General features: G+C 37.6%; 1 protein-coding gene across 3 annotated transcripts in view; it reads right to left on the bottom strand.

The window, feature by feature from the left end:
* The window catches only part of LOC127808059 (AT-rich interactive domain-containing protein 5), a 37,514-nt gene extending 21,142 nt beyond the window's left edge, over nt 1–16,372 (bottom strand). For 2 of the 3 annotated variants that reach the window (XM_052346393.1, XM_052346390.1), the window contains exons 1-8: nt 15,957–16,371; nt 15,013–15,559; nt 14,640–14,773; nt 14,500–14,539; nt 2,842–2,894; nt 2,468–2,513; nt 1,422–1,514; nt 8–130 (exon numbers count right to left, since the gene is read on the bottom strand). In XM_052346393.1, the coding sequence (XP_052202353.1) occupies nt 8–130; nt 1,422–1,514; nt 2,468–2,513; nt 2,842–2,894; nt 14,500–14,539; nt 14,640–14,773; nt 15,013–15,525 (1,002 nt within the window). In that variant the 5' untranslated portion in view covers nt 15,526–15,559; nt 15,957–16,371. Of the gene's footprint in view, nt 1–7; nt 131–1,421; nt 1,515–2,467; nt 2,514–2,841; nt 2,895–14,499; nt 14,540–14,639; nt 14,774–15,012; nt 15,560–15,956 lie in introns of all 3 variants that reach the window. The other variant, XM_052346392.1, reaches the window with a different exon arrangement.
* Nucleotides 16,373–23,176: the final 6,804 nt, after the last annotated feature.

Here is a 23,176-nt window from a genome sequence, read left to right on the forward strand (position 1 = left end):
AACTGACCTTAATAATAGGTTCACCAACTTCACCATAACCAAAAAGACGCTGAACATGCCAACCCTGCATGGCACGAGCTGCAGCATCCCTTCGTGCCCTCCCTGATCCTGGAGCTTGGTAACCATTTGCCTTCACAAGTAATTTAGAAATTTTGTGTTATGAGGGAATGGGAGGAAAGGAAGGGAGGCAGCACATCTTCCGAGCAAAACCATATGATTTAACAAGAAAAAGTACCTCAGCCACAAGGAAAACAAAAAAGAAAAAAAAAAATCCTCATAATTTCAAATATTTTTGCATCCCTTGTCTATTTAAAAACTACCAAATTCAATTACTAGAACCTCAACCACATTTCAGTTGCACACTCTTGTATGAATAGTTCCTCCTACAAAGGGGACATCCCCAAAGCACAAGGCTCCTCACTTTGCTTTGCGAAGGTTAGGGAGGGTCATTTTTTTGTACTAGCCTTGGCCTTGTTTTGCAAATAGCCTGTTTCTACAACTAAAAATTATAACCTTCCAGTCACAAAGGAGCAACTTTACAATTGCTACTAAGACTTGCCCTCAGATAGTTCCTCATACAGTCACCTGAAATTATTTTTTCATTTTCTGACTCCCTTCACTAAAATACGACAAGAATGGCATTGCAGTGGCCTTTGTGTAATCATTAGCAACTTTCCTAGTGTTTTCCTTCCTAATATATGGTCATTAACAATCAACATTATCCTGCTACAAAATTCTGCATATAGCTCCTATTTGTATATTACTGCCGTAGTGGAAAATACAATTATCATAATGTAAAACACATAATAATCATACAAAAAGCCACCAAGATACTTGGGAGTTAACTTATTGCTCTACCTCTTTTGTTAAGCTTCAATTATTTAAACTTAGTTTCACAAAATTATGAAAACATTACTTTCATGTGGACTTTACTTACCTCAACAAGTTTCACCAAGTAAAGATCTTCGTAAATGCATCAAAAGAAAAAAAAAAAAAAATCATTTTTGCATAGAACTCATTCCATTAAATATATCCCACAAGGAAGAATTTACCATAAAAACAAATGAAGACCTAAGAATTCACAAACGGGAGTGCATGGCACTTCTCAACAGAGGAAATTCTTTCCAATATATATATATATATATATATGCAAGGAAGAAATTTCCACAGAAATAAATGAAGTGGCCCAGGAATGGACAAGTAGGAGAAGCTGCAGGCACCCTATATGAAAGTACCTAGCTTTCAAAACACAATTCCTGTACCTCATAACAGGCATATAATTTCGAAATTGTTAGACCTGCACATTTAACCACTCATTAACCTTTTCTTTTCCTATGAATCAATAAACTATACATAATGCAATCTTGAATCACTTAATTCCACGGAAAAACATGAATACAAGTCAATCTTGACAAACTTACTTCATTTTCAGCATTTGAAGGCTCAGGAATGGCTGCAACAGCAAGTTGGAGATCACCACTTTGCGTCTTATGCCTTTCATATTCCAGAAGTGCCTGTGCAAACAAAAAATTAATATTACCAATCAACAGCATATATCTGTCATGTAGAAGCTACAAGCAGACGTACACTGTACCCACTGTTGTGAAAAAGGAATAAAGCACTACCTGAAAACTAAACTTTTTATCAGTACATAAACATCAATGTGTCCCTGTCAAATAAATATCCTAATAATTTACATCTTTGCGTGTGTCCTAATAGCCTTACCTACATTGACCATTGAGGGCAGAAGCAAAATTGGATGTCCTATCAGTTAGCATGACAACCATGTGATTCTGCCCAGGTGCCTGGTCATATCCACAGATAATTTTCATGTTCCAAAAAAAATACAGACTCGGGCCAAAGAATGCAAATATCATATATATACCTTGACTAGTGGAATTTGAAAATAGCCTTGCTCCACACATATATTAATACAGAGTGATTTTATTTTAAGCAAAAAATAGTATAACTATAACATCATAAAACCTCATGAAACAAGTATGGTAGAAAGGCAAATAAAATTTCCAAGTCTCCCTAAACTTAAACATCCCAATCCTTAGCCGAATGATCTCCAGCTGGAAAGGAAAAGAATGAAAATGGATAATTGAGAAACTTCAACAGAAATCCTATCAATCTTTATGCAATCTCAATTTTTGAAAAGTACTGAAAGGCACAAAATGAACAAATATGTTTTCCACACAATATGGAAAGAACATACTCAGAAGATAATTGATTTCAAAAAAGAAAATTCAACCAGGATTTAAGGCATACAAATATATAAAACATTGCTGACATCATCTACACTTCATATATAATGCTTGGATGTTGGTTAGCAAAACAGATGCCTAGTATCTGAAAACCCTTCTCATGCCCGCAGAATTAAAACAGGAAAAAAATGAAAACGTATTTGGTAACTAATTGATTAAAATTGTACAGAACTAACATTAAGGAGTAACATAAGCATTACCTTCTCATAGAAAATGCGGAATGTCCATGAGACAGTTGTGCAGGTCCTGGAGAGAGAGAGAGAGAGAGTTGAGCAGATCAAATTAAAACAACTTAAAGAGAGAAAAGTAAGAGAAGATGGTTCCGAAATAAGTAGTAACTTCAATATTGAAAAAAAAAAGTCTTGGTAGAAAATATATAGCTTTTCACATAATACATCTTCCTGCAATTAGAATAGATTCACTTTGGCAGAGATTAAAACCAAATATGCAAAACCAGCACCAGAGGAGGAGGAAGAGCAGTGCTCAAGGTCATGGATTTGTGTATTTTAAATGGGAATAAACATAGTTTTGCATGCATGAGTAGACTTAAATTGAACTGTCATGCCATCCTTACTTAGGGGGGTGGAACGATTCTCCCACTTGCCGCCATAACTTGGACCCAGTAACCTGCACATTCCCAGGGTGGAATTGGTTAATGTATCATCATTTTAACAAACATCTCAAAATCCCAGCCATAGCAAAAGAATTCCTCGAGTACACTCAAGCACCTAAATTAGCACATGGGTGAACTAGTCAAGAGACATAATTTGAATATTACATAGTACTAACTATTTTTAAGCATGCAGTTCAACCTAACATCCATCTAATTAGAGAATAGAGATAGATTTGTACTATGTAATAGGCATACAAGGAAGATTGCAGAGCAATCTTATTACTAGTATCTTACCAGAAATTTAGAATATTTTAATTGAAGCATGATGCTAATAACAATGGTAGCATTGTTTTAAAATAACACTGGTTTATTTTTTTCATGAATATTATTAAGCTAAAGTTAAAAATAAGAATGACTTGTGTAATAATACTACTCATCCAGCAACAAGTTTATGGTCACACTTACTGAAAAATATGAACCATCAAGTTCCCCCAAAAGAACTTCTGTCTATTTTCTAACTTAAAACCAAATAACAGAACACATAATATATATTGGTCTGTCAAGAAATATAGATTTTATACCCAACAAACTGAATAAGAAAGGTAAGAGAAAATATATGTGCAATTTGTTAATAAATAATTAAGGAAAAGTTATACAGCTCTGATATTAAACTCAAAAATAAGTGGTTTTAGAATTTCAAGCGGCAACAGGCAGTTTGGGGCGGGAATTATCTTTTAATAGAATAATTTCAAAACATTTAGCTACTGAAAGACGAAGCATCTCAGACATACAATGTGACTTCTGGCCCTAGAAGTCCTCACGGAAGAGTAAAAGGATGCTTGTTGATATGAAGCAAATAGCATTCTGACATTTGTCAGCAAAGAGTCTGTAGCTCTAAATCCCCATCTATAGGAAGGCCCCTAGTCAGGAATAGCTTAGTGAATAAATGTTTGAATTTTTTCTAAAGTAAACATAAAATTTTACACATTTTCCCTTATAATTATACTAGATTAAAATTACCAGCTTTTCTTTCTATATGTTTAGAAGAGTAATCAAGAAAAGTACACACCTATGCAGGACATTAAACATTGGCCAGGGTAATGTGTCTTCTTATTTCTCATAGCTCACAGTGAAAGACCATAAACAGTGATTACGTGATCTGACATTGCATCTTTCACTGCCATTTTGCCTCTATATTCCATATCATAATGTACTGTTATTCTCATTCTCCAAAATTACATTTTTGTCAGGAAAAGGAAAAGAACAATTATTTCTTCATATTATCAGCAAGGTTGAGAATAAAGGCAACTTCTTAATTAGAGTCAAGGCAAGAATGCATAAAAGGTGGTCATTGTAGCAACCCAAGGAAAATGTTCCACCTATCTCTGAATGGGTTCTACAGAGGAATCTTGAAGTAGGAACATAAAGGCCTGTAAATTGTAAAAGTAAATTCCCCTTTGAACATTTTTGACCTGGAGCAGAAATTTTTCTTAGTAAGTTCCCATGTTAGATAGCACCTTACAAGTTTGAGGAAGTAAATTCCCTCGAATAATTTTGACCTGGAGCTGAATTTTCTTTGCAAGTTCCCACGTTAGAGAAGGTTTTACATGTTTGAGGAAGTTTTGAGCCAATTAATTATTAACTAGTCCCGCACAAATGAGCTTTAAGTAAAAATAAAAAAATTCATCATATAAATCTATAATAAATTTCAAAATTAGTCAAGTAACATCATATATGAAAAACAAATAAATAATGTTTTTATGTAAAGTTAGAAACAAATTGATTTTACACATTCACACATAATTAAAATATTGTGTACTACACTCTAAATTTCCCTCTCGCTAGGGAAATATGCGTCAAGAGAAAGTATAGGCTGGAGGGAGGGAAATTGATTTGGAACTTCGAAGGACATGTTGATAGCCCCATAAAATGGAAAAGCCTTGGAAAACCTAAATAAATATACCATGTGAAAAGACTAAACAAGGAATGTCAGAAAATACTTTATTCAAATGTAAAGTTGCAAAACAGAAAACCGACAAAGATAATTTTTGTGCACTTCAAATCAGGAAAAGAATAACACCCAAGTAGCTCGGAATCTTCAAACCTCCTCTATGCATCAAATGAGGAGATAAAATGAAGCAACCAAATCTAGAGATGAACAGTGCAACCAATGTAACTTCTCCAAATCTTCACTCCCTCTCTCCCCTCTCTGTGAAAGATGGAGATGTGCAATCAAGCCTAAACTCATACCTGCCCAAACATGTTTCCAGTAAGGTGAATAATCCATCTGTTGCTGCCTCTTCACCAGTTTGCCTTCAAGATGGAGAATTTTTCCGGGTTGGGTTGTCCTCTTTTGCCTCAGCAGTAAGCTCAATGTTCTTTGCTATCCCTCCAGATCAATCATCACTTCTCACCATCATTTTTTTCTCTTCTTCTGTTCTAGAATTTTCTCCCTGTAAATTCTCTCACTTTCTTTTTGTGATATCTAACTATCCTTCTCTCTTATATCTTTTTCAATTTCTAGTTCCCAATTTTCTCCAATTTGCTAAACATTCTGCATCAAGTGCAAAGCACTACATATCACTTTCACAAGATGGCCCATGACACTGGCCAAGTAGTATAAGGAGACATACTGTCACACCTCATAAGGAGTAGGCCAGCCATGAACCTTGGGCCTTTAGCCTAATGAACATGTTCAGCCTTGTTTCAATACATAATTTAACTTTTTAAAAGACATTTATGATTTATGTAACCTAGAAATTTTTTATAAAGATAATTTTCATAATTTTTTCGATTCGACCCGATTTTATTCCTCTCCCTATCTCTCTCTCACTTTCTTCCTTCTTTATCTTCTTTCCTTCTCTTTTATTGTTTTCCTATTCATGACTTGCAGCCTAAGGAAATTGGTGGCTCACCAGCTTAAGTGCCACCCTTATTATCATGTGGACAACTTCTTCTGGGAGGATTGAAACCATATAATTACCAGGTTAATTGTACACCAACTCAGCCATCGTTTGCATTAAGTTGGAATAATACCATTCATGGTACTCTTCGCTTTTCCATTCAGGTTAACCATTTTTCAAGTTTAACATACCTTCGGGCTTGTAATAAAATCACTAGCATGGCCCTTGTCAACTTGCACGTGCCATTCACCCATGGGTTTGCCTGAAAATTGCACCAAAATGTCAACAATTCCAATTTTTCAGTTTTCTAGTTTGGTTACAAAACTACCAATTTAAGTTTTGAAACTTCAGCCTTAATTTCAAAACTTCTCCAAATTTGGTTTATTACACTTTTGTACAACTTTTCTCTCAAATTCCACATATACCACTTCTAGCTTGGAATTTCTTAAGTAACCCTCCAAATTAAAACTTTTACTATAAATATCATCCAAAATGTCACGTAGCTAGCAAGGTAGAGGGGTAGAAGGGTCCATCCCATTTTGTAATTCAGTTGGATGAGCCTCGGCAAGGTAGTGGGCAGGTTGAGTCCCAACATGCCTTCTAGAAGAATCCCCTAACAACCTATAAAGTTGAGTGTACTGCAGCCATGCTCCCAATGATTAATGAGAATATTTTTCACTTTCTCTCTCTCATTTCCGTTATCTCTCTCTCTTCCCTCACATTCTCTCCCTCCCCTTCTCTTCCCGATTCACTGGAATTCTCTCGAATTCCATTCCCAGCCTTGTCAGCCCCAGAAGTGCTGACAATTGGTATCAGAGCCTACGGTCCCGTATCGACGAGCTGCAGCCAACGACCATGGCGGAAGGTACCCGCATGAAACAAATGGAAGCTCGCTTAGACGCCATAGACGAAGGAGTGCGACATGGCCAGGAGCTGGTGGAGGAAGGGTTGGAAATGATAGAAGCGGGTATCAGAAATACCCACGAAGACATAAGCAGGATGAGGGCAGATGTTATCGAAATGGAGCGAAATTTGAGGGATGACTTCGCTCATCTCCAAATGGAGTTTACGGGACTAAGACAGCAGTTGAACGTTGCATTGGCCATTTTTTCTCGACAACCAAACGCGACCTTACCAATGGATTTTCCACCTAGAACAACTATTGCTCCCATTTTCCAAGGAGCACGGGGCTGTCAAGATAGAGATGAGAGGATGGAGCCTGCAGGAGAGGCGACCATGCGAGGAGGCTTAGGTGCTATAAATAACGTTCCCATCCCAAAGATGGAGATACCAGTGTTTGAGGGAGTGAAGCCTCGTTGGTGGATAAGAAGGTGCGAACGTTTTTTCTATCACTATCAGGTGATGGAAGAAAACAAGGTCAACATGGCTGCTACATACTTGAACGATGCAGCAGATTCATGGTTTCAAAGCTGGAGTGCTAGACGTCAGGAATGGAGATAGCCGGAGTTTGTTGAGGAATTCTGTGCCAGGTTCGGGGAAAGCAGCTTGACGGATGTGGTGGAGCAGTTTAATAAGCTGAGACAAGATGGGACAATGGAGGAGTACCAGGCCCGATTTGAGGAGCTGAAATCGAGGTTAGGACACGTCCACCCAATGCTAGACGAGCAGTACTTTGTGTCCAACTTCCTTAGTGGACTGCATGATGAGCTGCGACCCATGGTGAAAATGCTACAACCCACGACAGTCAGACAAGCGGCTGAGAAGGCTCGCCTGCATGAGTTGTCCCTGGAGGCCTTCGCTCGAAAGCATAGACTCGTACAAAAAGGGTCTGGAGTGGGGTGGCAAGGGCCGGCAGGGGGGAGTCAGAAGGTTGGCAATTCCCAAATGCCAAAGGGAAGCTATCCACCAAAGGCCCCGATTGCAGCTAGTCCCCTACAGTCCCTTACATGGGATCAGAAAAGACAAATGGGCTTGTGTTTTAAGTGTGGGGGGAAATATACAGTGGGGCACCAGTGCAAGAGAGCACTAATGCAAATGGAAGGGGACGATGACGAAGGGGGAGATGACATGCCCGAAGAGGACACCGAAAAACAAATGGAAGAAGAGGAGGAAGGAGGACAAATTTCACTTCACGCCTTGGAGGGCCACCCTTCGGAGAAAACGATCAAAATCAGAGGTAATGTTGGGAAAAGGAAGCTTCTGATATTAATAGATAGTGGGAGCTCGCATAGTTTCTTGGACGAAAGCACAACCAAGGAACTACTATGCGTCCTCCAACCCACCGCTCCCCTCTATGTCATGGTTGCTAATGGTCACAAGATGATCAGCTAATACAAGTGCCCAGGGTTTACATGGAAGATGCAAAGGCATGAATTTTCGGTAGAACTAAGGATTTTACAACTAGGTGGATGTCAAGTAGTTTTGGGAGTAGATTGAATGAAGACAGTCAGCCCTCTCATATTTGACTTCAACATGCTAAAGGTGACTTTTGATAAAGGAGGGCAAAGGGTAACCTTAACAGGGAGCGGGGATGGAGGAGAGTGCCGGGCAATCTCAGGCAGCCATCTGCAGAAGCTCATGGAGCAGGACGAAGGGACCATTACATAGCTCCATTCGATCTATGCCATTGAGGTGTGCGAAGGAAGGTCGACAGAGTACACAATGGGCAGTCCGTGGTTCAAATTACAGGCATCAGCCAACACCCCGAGCGAGGTACCATTTACTGATTCTTTACATTCTCTATTGGTTGAATTTGAGGAACTATTCTTGGAACCCACCTCCTTACCTCCGAACCGATTTCTAGAACATACTATCCATCTTAAGCCAAACACCGAACCTATCAATGTCCGCTCCTACCGTTATTCCCCATTTCAGAAGGCTGAGATTGAACGTCTAGTAAAAGAAATGCTATCCAAACAGGTCATTCGGCCGAGCCAGAGCCCATTTGCCTCCCTTGTACTCCTGGTAAAAAAAAAAAATGGTAGTTGGAGGTTTTGTGTTGACTATAGACAACTAAACACCTACACCATCAAAAACAAGTTCCCCATCCCTATCATAGACGACCTACTTGACGAATTATCAGGAGCTACAATTTTTTCAAAGCTAGACCTCAGATCTGGTTATCATCAGATCCGAATGAAAGCCTTGGACATCCCCAAAACCACCTTCCGCACGCACCAAGGGCTCTATGAGTTCCTAGTAATGCCATTCGGCCTAACCAATGCCCCCGCAACATTTCAAGCCCTCATGAATCACATTTTCTGCCCATATCTCAGAAAATTTATCCTTGTTTTCTTCGATGATATTTTAGTTTATGGGCTTTAGTTTACAGCCCAAACATGGAACAACATCTAACCCACCTCAAAACCACATTTCAAGTCCTCAAATCTAACCAATTGTTTGTCAAAAAGTCTAAATGTACCTTCACAGAGAAAAAGGTGGAATACCTTGGGCACATAATCACTAGAGAGGGCGTGCTTACTGATCCCAAAAAAATTACTACCATGGTGGAGTGGCCTACCCCTAAGACTGTGTAGGAGCTGCGGGGTTTTTTAGGGCTAACTGGCTATTACAGAAAGTTCATTAAGAGGTATGGGATAATTAGCAACCCCTCTGACCGAACTGCTCAAGAAGAATGGGTTTGTATGGGGAGAGGAGGCAACAGCCGCCTTCACTTCTTTAAAGGAGGCTATGACACAAGCTCCCATTTTAGCTCTACCAAACTTTTCCAAGCCTTTCATATTGGAAACAGATGCATGTGACACGGGCGTGGGAGCAGTGTTGGCACAGGACGGCAAGCCGATAGCTTTCCTTAGCCAGGCTTTAACTCCCAAACACTTGGGACTAAGCATCTATGATAAGGAATTACTAGCGATGCTAATGGCAGTGGACAAATGGAGATGTTATTTGGAGGGAAATTCATTTATTATCAAGACCGACCATGAAAGCCTCAAGTTCTCAGGAGAACAAAGGTTACACACGTAGTTACAAAGAAAAGGGGTCACCAAGCTGTTAGGGCTAGATTATAGCATCCAGTACCACAAGGTCAAAGAAAATACAGTGGCTGATGCACTGTCCAGAAGGGAAGAAAATGGGGAATGCCAGGCGGTCTCTATACTTGTTCCCAATTGGATCAAAGAGGTGTCATGCAGCTATGAAGGGACACCCTGGGCTCAAGAACTCATGACCAGTCTCGCCATAGATGGGGGTGAACAGAAGAGGTACACGTTGAAGGCGGGGCTATTGAGGTATCGAGGACGGATGGTGATTGGGGAAGACCCTGAACTACGAACCCAAATCTTACAAGCCCTGCATGCATCCCCCATGGGAGGACACTCCGGCCTCAATATAACCTACAACAAGGTGAAACAGTTATTCTATTGGCCGGGAATGAAGAAGGAAGTGGCAGCCTATGTTCTAGCATGCTCAATCTGCCAAAAATGCAAACACGAGCAAGTTCCCTACCCTGGTTTACTTCAACCATTAGAGATACCAGACCAAGCATAGCAGAGAATTTCCATGGATTTTGGAAGGATTACCCCGATCTGAAGGGAAGAGCACTATACTCGTAGTGCTGGATAGATTGACGAAATTTGGGTATTTCCTTAGCCTAGGTCACCCCTTTACAGCTTCTGAGGTGGCCCGGATACTACTAGATTCGGTGGTTAAGGTACATGGCCTGCCCTTGTCCATCACCTCCGACAGAGACAAGATATTTACAAGCAACTTTTGCAGGGAACTGTTCAAACAACTAGGAGTTGGCCTACATATGTCTACAGCCTACCACCCGAAGACGGATGGACAAACAGAAAGAGTAAATCAGTGCTTGGAAGCTTACCTACGGTGTGTGTGTTTCACCAGGCCGAAAAGTTGGAATCAATGGTTGCCCTTAGCTTAATGGTGCTACAACTCAAACTTCCACAGCTCACTCAAGCGATCGCCTTTCGAAGCACTCTTTGGGTACAAACTGCCACTCATTCTAGCAGTGATGCACTACTCCAATGTGGAAAGGGATGTGGATAGATACTTGAGGCAAAGACAGGAAGCCCTCCAGGTTATTAAACAAGAATTAATGATGGCACAAAATCGAATGAAGCAACTGGCAGACCGAAGGAGAACTAAAAGGAATTTTGAAGGAGGAGATTCTATCTACTTAAAGGTCAGGCGATTTCAGCAGCAGTCGTTCACAGGCAAGCGCCCTTCTAAGTTGGGACCTAAATACTTTGGCCCTTTCCAAATAACAGCTAAGGTTGGAAGCTCAGCGTATCGATTACAGCTACCAGACGGAGTAGGCATCCATCCGGTCTTCCATATATCGTTACTCAAGAAATCAGTAGGGTCACAGAAAGTGGTAAGTGTTGAACCACCCAACTTGGAGGAGGAGAACCTAGAGGAATCTGAACCTATGGCCATTATTGACAAGAGGGTCATCTACCAAGGGTCCTTACCCTTGATTCAAGTGCAGGTCCAGTGGAGCAACCGGCCCCCAGACGACACAACTTGGGAATACCTTCCGGAATTACTCAAACAGTTCCCTCGGGTGGCTAGACTTTTGTGATTTCTTGAGGACAAGAAATGTTTCTAAGAAGAGGGGAATTTGTCACGTAGCTAGCAAGGTAGAGGGGTAGAAGGGTCCATCCCATTTTGTAATTCAGTTGGATGAGCCTCGGCAGGGTAGTGGGCAAGCTGAGTCGCAGCATGCCTTCTAGAAGAATCCCCTAACAGCCTATAAAGCTGAGTGTACTAGAGCCATGCTCCCAATGATTAATGAGAATATTTTTCACTTTCTCTCTCTCCTTTCTGTTATCTCTCTCTCTTCCCTCACATTCTCTCCCTCCCCTTCTCTTCCTGATTCACTGGAATTCTCTCGAATTCCATTCCCAGCCTTGTCAGCCCCGGAAGTGCTGACACAGAAATAGAATGTAATACAGGGTATTACGTTAACCATAACTAAATAAACAAAAATAATATAAAATGAAAATAAATAAAGAATATGCTCCTACATCAATGTCCTTGGGTCGAAAATAAACCTGGCTCTGACAAGAAAACTTGGATGCATTGATCATAAAAGATAGGACCAACTTTTTACAATTCTTCTTTAAATATCCAAGTGCTTTCTATTGGAGGTTGGCCAACCATGTCCAGATCGTCCCAAGGAGGTGGGGTTGCCACCTTGCCAGCTACATCAGTCTTGCCTTGCTCAAAGACTACCTATTCATAAAGAAGCAAAAAATAGTTGAAATTTGAAATTGTGAATAGATCAAACCTGTTGTTCAACAAGACTTGCACCTTAGACAGGTAATAAGTAAATATCTTCCTCCTCATCTTCAGTATATTCATCATAAAAAAGTTCTCCAATGTCTTCTTCATCCTCAACTTCAGCTTCTAGCAAATTAAATCGACATTGAGGACAAGAATAAGAGGCATGGCCCAACTCATGACAACTGAAACATCAAAGGTGGATCGGGTTGTTGCCAGCACTCATTGAAGCTCTAAAACACAAGACTTCCTTCCCCTTTTTGCTGCAACTTGAACACCCAACAACTCTAGAGGTTGTCCTTCAAAAACTTCTGCTTGTTTGGTCCTTTCTTGAAGTAGTTTGTGGACTGTACAATCCTTGGACAGCAACAAACCTTGGGACTTGACACAGTAGTCCATCAACTCATCAAAAGATGCCTAACACCATAATGAGCTGCCTTCCTTTCAACCATTAAAGCATATTACCAAGCATCTTCAAGGTTAAACAAGCATACAACTCCCATCTCATCTCTTATAGATCAGTTCAAACTGGAAAAATAGCGTGTGGTTAGTTGTTCATTGGTTTCATTTAAACCCAACATGTATTGACAGATTACTAGACTCAGTTGTGTACTCCTCCACAGTCATCCCCTTTTACTTCACAAAATGAAATCTCTTACGCATCTCCCCTGCATAAACAACCAGCAAAAATTGCTTCCGTATCTTAGCCTTCAAGTGATGGCTTCCTTTGCCGAGCACACTGCCCTACAACTCTCTACCACCGTTGAAGGGCAGAGCCTTTCAATTTCAGTTTCAGAAAAAACACTTTCCTATTTTTGGGCATAGGCTTCCAGTATAAATAATTCTTACTCCTGTGTCCCAATCCAAATTGTCCTTGACATCCATCTTTCCATTGAAATCATCAACTTCTACTTTGATTCCACTACCAAACAAATCAAATGGGCATACCAGCTATCCTTTCAATCTACCTTGCACCTCAAATCTGCAACTCCAGCATCATGAAAGGGGTTTTCATCTTTTTATTATCAAGTTTTTCCCTGATACCATCTTTTGGCATGTCAAAAGGGTCATGGCCATCTTCTGAAATCTCCATATAGATTTCCTCACGTTCCTGCCAACACAAAACATGCACAACTCGCAACAAATCTTCAACATACACAACATTGCAGCCAATTCTGTTTCTTGGACTTGATTTCCCCTTCCACTCCAGGCCTCTAGTGCATCCATCCAACCATGGCTCTCAAGTGAAAACCCTAACACAACTATACATCATTTCACTCTAATACCACTGTGATGCCATGTGAAAGGAAGAATCAGCATAAAATGCAAAATTGGGCTAAAACAGCATAAGATCAAATCTGAAACAAAGATCAAAATTAGGGTTTAAAAACCCTCAAAAAGTTGAATTAGGGTGAAACACTACCTACAAAGAGTCTTAAAAGCCATTTATACTAGGTTACGGCAATAATAAATCCTAGCCATTGATCACAAAGGAATCCTCCTAATCTTTATCCACCCATCAATATTAAAAGTAACATGCTAGTCACATGCTATTCATTAAAGCCAGTATAATTACAAAAAAAAAAGTTTCCAAAACTTAATAAATCAAATAATATTCATAAGTAAACAAGTAAAAATAAAATAATGACTACCCTAATAAATAAAGAATACACTCCTGCATCACTCACACTCTGTTTCTTGTATACACACAAATCACTTTCCATTCAATGCATTCTCCAGTGCCATTGCCCAAAATCATCATACCTTCTTTCCTCCAAAGCAACACCACAGAGGTGACTGCATGTTGCAGCCACCACCTTCTGTTTGGCTGAAAACAATCTTTGAAATGCAGAGACCAGCATCAGGTTGCGGCTAGGATTCTATGCAACCCCAGGTCTACGGAAACCTTAGTGGGCTTGTCCTTTGGATCTGGAGTTGGGTTGTTTAAAAAACCTTACTTTTGTTAGGCTCATGTTTGTTTTTGCATACAAGTGGCACCCTATTGGTGCCTTTCATTCATACAACAACGGAAGCCTTAGTCCCACCAAGTGCGATGCCGATCATTCATGTATTCATTTGTTCCTATTCAAAGAAAAGAAAAATGAAAGGAAGAAGCAATGACCTCATTCTAGATTTACCTCCTTTGAGGTGTGAAGGTGCATTTCAAATTTTTGATAAGTAAAAGGCAAACTTTAAGTTTTTTTAATCTAGAGGAGAAAGATTTCAGAATGAATAAAAGCATTCAGTTATGTTGGTAACAATTTATTGATTTATACAAGGCATTAAGTATACATTGCAGACCTCTATCATGCTTTATTCTTCCCACCTACTAAATGAATTCATAAGACACCAGCTTTTCAAGAACAGGCAATGATAGAATCAAATCAGCTCCAAGCTACATGCAAGGGCCATCAAAAAATTCTGCATGGTTCTTTTGAAACCATTAGTATAAATATCTGAATATGACAAAAACAGAAACAAAGAAGGCATGTCCTACCCGGTCATATCCACCCAATTTGATGACAGCTCTCCACAGTCTAACACCAGGAAATAAAAACACACAAAAGTAGCAAAAAGATTAGGCCCAACCTAAAACAAGGTAGGAAATAATACAATCAAAGCCAGAAAATAACTTACTTGAGGCAGTTCAGCGGCTGCCCATAAAACCTAGGAGCTTTAAATTCTAAGGCCTTTTCTCTGTAAAAACTCTCCAGCTCCTTCATAAATGCTGCTTGCTCTTCTGGACTTCCACATTCATCATCCTCTTCCATCTGCAATCAAACTTGCGTTTAGAAACCCTTTGGATTGTCATACTACACTGACAACAACAATCACAGCCCTTAATCTCACTACACGGAGTCAACAACATGAATTCTAGCATCCAACCATCACAAACCTTTTGGATTGTGATAATGTTATTTAATTTTCTAATACCCAAATGTTCAAACTTCAAAACCTGTTCCTGCCTTATTCAAAAATACAATCTAATCTGGATGGGTTTCAGGCATACCTGTGAAACGCTCAACCAATTATTGGATGTATCTCTACTGTTATCTTCATTGTTATCTTCAGCTTTGACATTTGAAATGGTATTGGGAGTAACGGGTTCATGCTGACCCCCTGGACCAGTATCATGACCCACATCTTTATTTTCAGGCGACCCATTAAGACCTTCGCCAGCTTCAGTAACAGCAGCAGGGGTGGGCACGTCTGGCTCAGTAGGCAAGTTCAACAATCTTTCCTTCTTCTCACTCTGGTGAGATTCCGGTACAGGCGCTTCCTTGCCATCGTTAAGGTTTTGGTCCTCGGTAGAATTTTCATTAGGGTTTTGGTCGTCAGGCTCCTTGTCGGGAGTGTTCTTTTCCTCTGACCTTTCGTCAGGGGGGTTTTGGTTCTCTGCAACTGCCTCGGCAGGCAATTCTTCTTCTTCTTCTTGGCGATCAACATTCGCGTCAACGAGGTTGATCTCCGAGACCTGTCCGTCAGCGGCCGATTCCTGGCCCCGTTTTCCACTATCCTCCATCTCCACCTCGCTTAAATCAGTCAAACTCTAAAGTCTAAAGAAAAATATAATATTATATAGTACGTCTCAATACGGTTCTTCTTCGTGCGCAAACTTAAAATTCAAAAAGAGAAACGAAAGGATAAATTTGAAATTGGAGAAAACAACATGCACCGAAGGTGGGGCAGATCCTCTGATCATGCATCTCTCTTTTTTTCAGAGCAAACCGCCTTAAGTTTCAGTTAAAAACGAGATGCGAACGAATTACCCAAGAAATCAACAACTCGCAGCAACTTTTCAAATCAAGGGGGAAAAAACAAAACAAAATTCAAACAAAGAAGCCCACTCTTCTTTTACGAAACCATTTTCGGGTTTTTTATTCTCCAGGCAGACAGGTGGAGGGAGGGGAAATCAAAAACGCAAGAGAAACGCGCATTGTGAGTGGAACTTGCCTGTGTGGGAGGTTGTCGGGATGCAGCGGCCAGGGCTTGTGAAGAGAGAGGCAATGGGGAAGGATCTAGGGTTTGAGTTTCAGAGTGGAGGGGAGACGGGAGGGAGTGAAAGCACAATACGGTTGGGGTGTAGATAGAGAGGGGAGGGAGAGAGAGAGAGAGAGAAAATCGGGGGATTGATTTATAATATGTATGTATGGGGTGCGCTACATAGAAAATAACATTTATAGAAAGGGCGGAAGTAAGTACAGACAGGTGGGCTGGTTTTATACGCCGGAGCCGCTGGATTTGGCATGGACACGCCGGAAACGGAAGCTTGCTCGCACCCGAACACCAACCGGCCGGCCCTCCCCTCTTCTCTCCTCTTCTTCTGCGGTTTCTTGGTTCCACTTTTGGCCCTTCGGCTCCACTTCACGATTAAACGAAAACATCTCGATCACATATGGCCCCTCTCAAATGCCCAATCTACCCTTCCTGATACTGCAATACCACGTGACCATCAATAGACAGTGCGGAGGAGATAAAGATAAAATTGCGACCATCTTGCGTTAATTGAGTTATTTATGAAACTAGACGTTATTTCACGTTATGCGCAGATTTTTTTATAATTAGAGAATAGTGATATTTAAGTTATATATTTTTTATAAATATTATTAGTATTAATTTTTAATTTTTTTGAAATAAATTTTTGCTTCAAATATATTATAGATTTTGTTAATTTTGTACTGAAATATCTTATGTTATTTTATTCTTGTTTGATTTTACGATATATATTTTTTTAAATTTTAATATCCACTTAAGGTCAATTATAACCTTAATTTTATATTTAAAAAATAATAATTCAAGAAACCGTCATATATTTATACATTTGAATCAGTATAAATAATATAATTGTTGTAATATCTAGCATATTTATAAATTGTCACAGTCAAGGCATTACTCCTATTATTATATCTAACATCCTAACCACACATAAATTTTTTACAATAAAAGTTTAAGTAATAAAAATACTTAACAAAACTTGCAATTTAAACTGAATTTGTAGTCGTGGGTCATTAAATTATAAAATATTTCTCATAAAATTATAATACTTTTATCGTATATAATATTTAATTCGAGTAGATTAATTCTCTCCTTTTGTTTTTATTTTTGTTTTGTTGTTCATCTTCATCTTTAGTGTCCTAATCCAGGTCCACTTTGTTCTTCATTTTTTGTTATGAAATATTTGAAATTTTCAAATAACCTATATTTTTTTTAATTCAAAATTTTGCAAATATCATTTTTGATTAAGAAAATTTAGTTTAATAAATAAAAAAAATTATCTCTAACCCTTCAAGTTGTTGAAGCTCAAATTCCTTTATTTTATTTGACCATCATAAGTTTTTTTATAAAATCTTGAGGAAAACATATTGATATATTTTTTATTTGTTAGAAGTTGTAGTTTGATTATTGTTTTTCATCTAGTTTGTAAATTTTTAAGATAGTGGAAGTTACTGTAATAGTAATAAACATTTATGAATATAAAGTGTTATTTTGACGTGTAAAGTTCAGGTAGAATAAAAAATTATTAGGCTTAATAATATTAGATAGATTTAATGTATGCATCTAACTACATTCAAATAATATACATATAGTTAATTAATAAAATATTAATGATCAAATTACAAATAATTTAAAATTTAAAAAATATATAAATCACCACTAAATTAAAAAATAATAATATTAATTCATGAAAATTCTAAAATATTCATTTATTACTATAAAATTAGAAAAATTGAATGTTTATCAAATAAGATGTTAGATTCAACCTTGCCTATGTTGGGTAACTCTTATGTTACCCGATACAGGTAAAATAAAAGGCAGGGAGTATAGGCTCTACGGGGGGTATGGGACCCACACACCCACCATTTACATTTTGCATCAAGCAATATAACAAGATCCTATATATGAATTATTTTAAAATTAAAAATAAAATATAATAAATATATCATAAAATAATAATTAATATTACCTGTAATAATTATACTAATTGCTCGTGTATTACTGCATTTGATGATAGTTAGGCTAACTCTAACCACGCTTAATATTCTGCTCCCTATTACATTATAAATAATTTATTATTTATTTTAACTTTGTCTCGAAAATTATAATTGCTTCGACCGTACTCTCTATTTGACTCCTTGTTTTATTTATTTATTAGTAAATTTTAATTTTATTTATTTTATCTTACCTATAATTTTCACTATTATAAAATTTTATTATTTATTTTGAAATTTAATAATAAATATTAATGTATTAAATTTTAACAATATTTAATATATTTTTAAATCAATTTACTAATATTTTTTAAATAAAATTATTTAACAAAATAATCAAAGGCACACATACACAAAATCAATAATCAAATACACAAAATAATTAAATGCACACATATACAAAATTAATAATTAAATACACAAATTAATAACCAAATACACAAATATATAATACCATTCATCCAATACACAAATAGATAAAAAAACTCCCCAAAATCAAAAATTCAAACCCAATAGTATTGTTCTCGTCGTCGTCACTGGATAAGACAACAAGCTGCTTGTCGTTGCCGTTGCCGTATCCGGTGGTCATCGAGTCGCCTAGTCTACTGCTTATTGTTGTCACATTAGCGTATGTTATGACGTGTCTACTGGTTGTCTTCTCCAACTGATTTCATCTTCCAAACGACTGATTGGACATTCAATGTTGAGATAACAAGTCTCTTCTTGCATTAAAATTGTCGTTGTGAGCAAAGATAGTGAAGATGGCTTGGCTTAAATCGATCACCAAATATGCACAAGGGGATTGGGGTTTGCCAAAAGTTTGGCGAGCCAATTTGGCAATAGTGAGCAGCATTTGAGATGGGCAAATCTTGTTGGCTAGCTATTTATTTGGCTTAGTTAGCAGTTTGGCGATGCTTGTCTTAGCAAACAATATAATTTTTTTTTTTTGTTTTGAAGTTTTATTTAAATTTATAGAATTTTTTTCTTTATCTTACAAATTTATAATCACCAACGTTATCATTAAAATAAATTACACGCTACTGTTTTTTAAAATAAATTACACCAATTATTCTTATATTTTTAAAAATAATATAAATCTCAGTATAACAAACTCTAAGAAGTAATTATTTTACCCTTGTATTTAAATTACTTATTTTCTCTTTCTCCTATCTATTTTTTTCTCTTATCTCTCTTTCTCTCTTTATCTCATGCACAGAAAAATGCCAATGGTCTAACAATGATCGATATATTTACTATCTCTTTCTTTTCGTTCCTTTTTTTTTTCTTTATTTTTCCTCTTCTCTTTGTGTTGTTCATAGAATAAAACCTATTAGGTTTCCAATAGTTGATTGATTGTTGGTCATAAAGCATAAAATTGATGCACCAATAAATTTTATCTCTTTATCTAAGTTGTTTTATTGTCAAAAATCCTATCATTTTTAGCCACTGATGAGGTTTCTAAATGGTTTCACTACAAAACTCACTTTTCAACAATGGAGTTTTTATTAACCCCAACTCAAACAAAAAACCTAGAATTATAATTTTGACAAATCGATATTTACGTGCTTAATTTGGATTCAAAAAACCCACAATATTTTCTCTTTCTTTCTCTCTCATGTTCTTTTTGTCATAGAATCTACTAGGCTCCAATGTAATTTGTTTTAATTGTTCAAGTTTTTTTTATTTTAGAAAATATAGTATAAAGTCAAAGGGCATTTTATAAATTTTAATAAAATCAATTGCCATTACTTAGGGAAATTCTATTCGCAGCCCGTGTTTTTACTCTTCACAACCCGCAATGCATCAAATTTCACACTAATTTTAAAATCTCTATTTTACCCATCCCACATCCCACAATCACTTTCTTCTCCGACCCCAGCCTCCGCCTCGCCTATCTCTTCCACTAACCCACACACACAAACACATACATATATAATTTTATATACACACATGTTGCTGGATACACAAACACACACACATACATATATATATATATACACACACATGCTGTTGGGTCGGCCGCCATGGCCGACCCCCCTCCCCCCACACACGCACTCTCTCTCTCACACACAAACACATACATATATATATATACACACACACACATGCGGCCACCATGGCTGACCCCCCTTCCCTCCCCCCCACACACTCTCTCTCTCCCTCTCCCCACACACAAAAACTATGGTCGCGGCCATGGCAATAGTCGAGGAACCCAGCGTTCCCCGATTGGTCCGAGCAGGGGAACAATGGGTTCCCCGATTGCTAGCAGTCGAGGAACCCGTCGTTCCCCGACTGGCCCGAGCCGGGGAACGATGGGTTCCCCGACTGCTGGTAGTCGGGGAAAGCTCATTTCCCCGACTGCTAGCAGTTCCCCGACTGCCAGTAGTCGGGGGCTTTTTTTTATTTTTTATTTTTATTAAATTTTTTTATTATAATAAAATAAAATTAAAAAATAATACAAATAAATAATTTTAAATATCTGTATTTTAAGTATTTATAATTTAACTAATTTTAAATTATTGTAATTAAGTGTTGAATTTTTAATACCTAAAAAAAATTTAAAATTAGGTCATTTATCTTATTGAATTACTTAGATACACATATCTAAAAATCTTATCATCATTTAAAATAATTTTTTTTAAAATATATGTAACTTTACCTAATTCAATATGATAAATTAATTAATTTTAATTTTTTTAATAAAAAATTTAACCTCTCTAAAATTCATCTTAGGTGTTGAATTTTTTATACTTAAAAAAATTAAAATTAATTAATTTATCTTATTGAATTAGGTAAAGATACATATATTTAAAAAAATTTATTTTAAATGATGGTAGGATTTTTAGATATATGTATCTTTAAGTAATTTAATAAGATAAATTAAATAATTTTAATTTTTTTTAAGTATTAAAAATTCAATAGGATGATTTAAAATTTAAAATTACCTAAATTATAATTACTTAAAATGTAGATATTTAAAATTTATTTATTTGTATTATTTTTTAATTTTATTTTATTATAATAAAAAATTAATAAAAATAAAAATTTTAATAAAAATAAAAAAACGGCCCAACTGCTGGCAGTTGGGGAACCCATCGTTCCCCTGCTCAGACTAATCGGGGAACGCTGGGTTCCCCGACTATTGCCATGGCCATGACCATGGTTTTCGTGTGTGTGGGGGGGGGGGGGGGAGAGAGAGAGAGAGAGTGTGTGTGGGGGGGGGGGAAGGGGGGTCAGCCGCCATGGCCGACCCAGCAGTTAGGTCGGCCATGGTGGCCGCATGTGTGTGTGTGTATATATATATATATATATGTATGTGTTTGTGTGTCTGTGTGAGAGAGAGAGAGTGCGTGTGGGGGGAGGGGGGTCGGCCATGGCGGCTGACCCAGCAACATGTGTGTGTATATATATATGTATGTGTGTGTGTTTGTGTATCCAGCAACATGTGTGTATATAAAATTATATATGTACGTGTGTTGTGTGTTTGGGGTAGAGAAAGAGAGAGGCGAGGCGGAGGCTGGCAGTCGGATAAGAAAGTGACTGTGGGATGTGAGAGGAGTAAAATAGAGATTTTAAAATTGGTGTGAAATTTGATGCACTGCGGATTGTGAAGAGTAAAAACACGGGCTGCCAATAGAATTTTCCCATTACTTAACTACAAATGGGGTATGTGTTGCATGGAGTTAATCTAATGGGAAGTCAATGACATTTCTAAAAACATAAGGGTGATCAATACAATTTAGTCAAAATTTTTTAGCTAATATGTTAAATTTACCCCTCCCATTACAAAATTGGGAAAATTGACTATTATACTCATTTTATTTTTTTGACCTCTCTTGTTTTTTCTCTTATTTATTTCTCTAATATTTATTTTTATAAAATAATACAAAAATAATGGTGGTTTACCCAAAAAATTTAATCACAGGGTTCATTAAACACAAGCAATTTGGAATTGAATCCATCTAAATTGTTGGTGTAATATCTCAAATTTTTATACAGAATAAAATGAAAAATTGGGATTATTATTCCAAATAAACAAAAATGAGCTTAATATCAAATTTGAATTGATTTGAGGGTATTTTGATAATTTCTAAGAGGTTTCATTTAATGTAAGGAAAATTTTATAGGTCATGCTATTTGTACATTATTTATGTACATTTTGGGCTACACAAATGACATAAATATCCCTTGCATCTCATCACCTCGCCTCACCGTCTCACCATCTTGGGTGAGGGATATTTTAGTCATACGCCTCACCACCTCACCTCACCAGCATGGGTGAGAAGCATTTTAGATATTAATACATCATTATGTAACTCAATGTGTACACAATGATGTACCAATAGCATTTTTCAAATTCTATTCGCAGCCACTAAAAACTCATTTTTTCACTTTTTACCTTTTGCGCTAAATTAACAATTTTTTGCAGCCAAAGTTTTTCAAAAATACCTTCTTCTATCACCATCGCACATAGCCATAGCCATCAACACACAGTCATCCCTGAACATATTCTCAAACCCCAACAACTCGAATCGTCGGTTGGTGTTTGTCGATCAGCTGTGTGAGTGTAGGTGTAGGTGTAGGTCTCCTCTACAAAATCAGAGGTGGCATCACGACGGACATTATCACAGTAAATACATATATAAACACACAAAGACACTGCTGAGCATGACGATTATATCCGTCGATGGTGCCCCATTCATGGCCCCCCTAACCCTGGGGTTCGGGACGCCTTGAAGGTTCCTGAACTCTGGGGTTCAAGCCTCCTTAATGGCCTCTGAACCCCAGGGTTTGGAGGCAATTGAAGGGCCCCAAACCCAAGGGTTTGAGGGCCATTATGACACCCCGAACCTTGGGGTTCGAGGTGCTTTAAGGCACTCGAAACCCCAGGGTTCGAGGCGCTTTTTTGGAGATGGGGATGAAGGCTGTTTTCGTTGGCGAGTATGGCCGTAGTCAATTATGTGTGTGTGTGTCTGTGTGTATATATATGTATGTATATGTGTGTGTCTGTATATATATGTGTGTGCGCGCGCATGTATATATGTCTTTGTATATGTATATATGTATGTGTTTGATTATGTATTTTCATCCATTTTTTTTTTTTTGTCTTTGCCCCATCATGAATGGGTAGTTGTGTATGATGGCTGACAACCAATTTATTGACAGAGAAAGTGGCTGAAATAA

The sequence above is a fragment of the Diospyros lotus genome, chromosome 8, assembly GCF_014633365.1.
Source record: "Diospyros lotus cultivar Yz01 chromosome 8, ASM1463336v1, whole genome shotgun sequence".
Taxonomy (NCBI): domain Eukaryota; kingdom Viridiplantae; phylum Streptophyta; class Magnoliopsida; order Ericales; family Ebenaceae; genus Diospyros; species Diospyros lotus.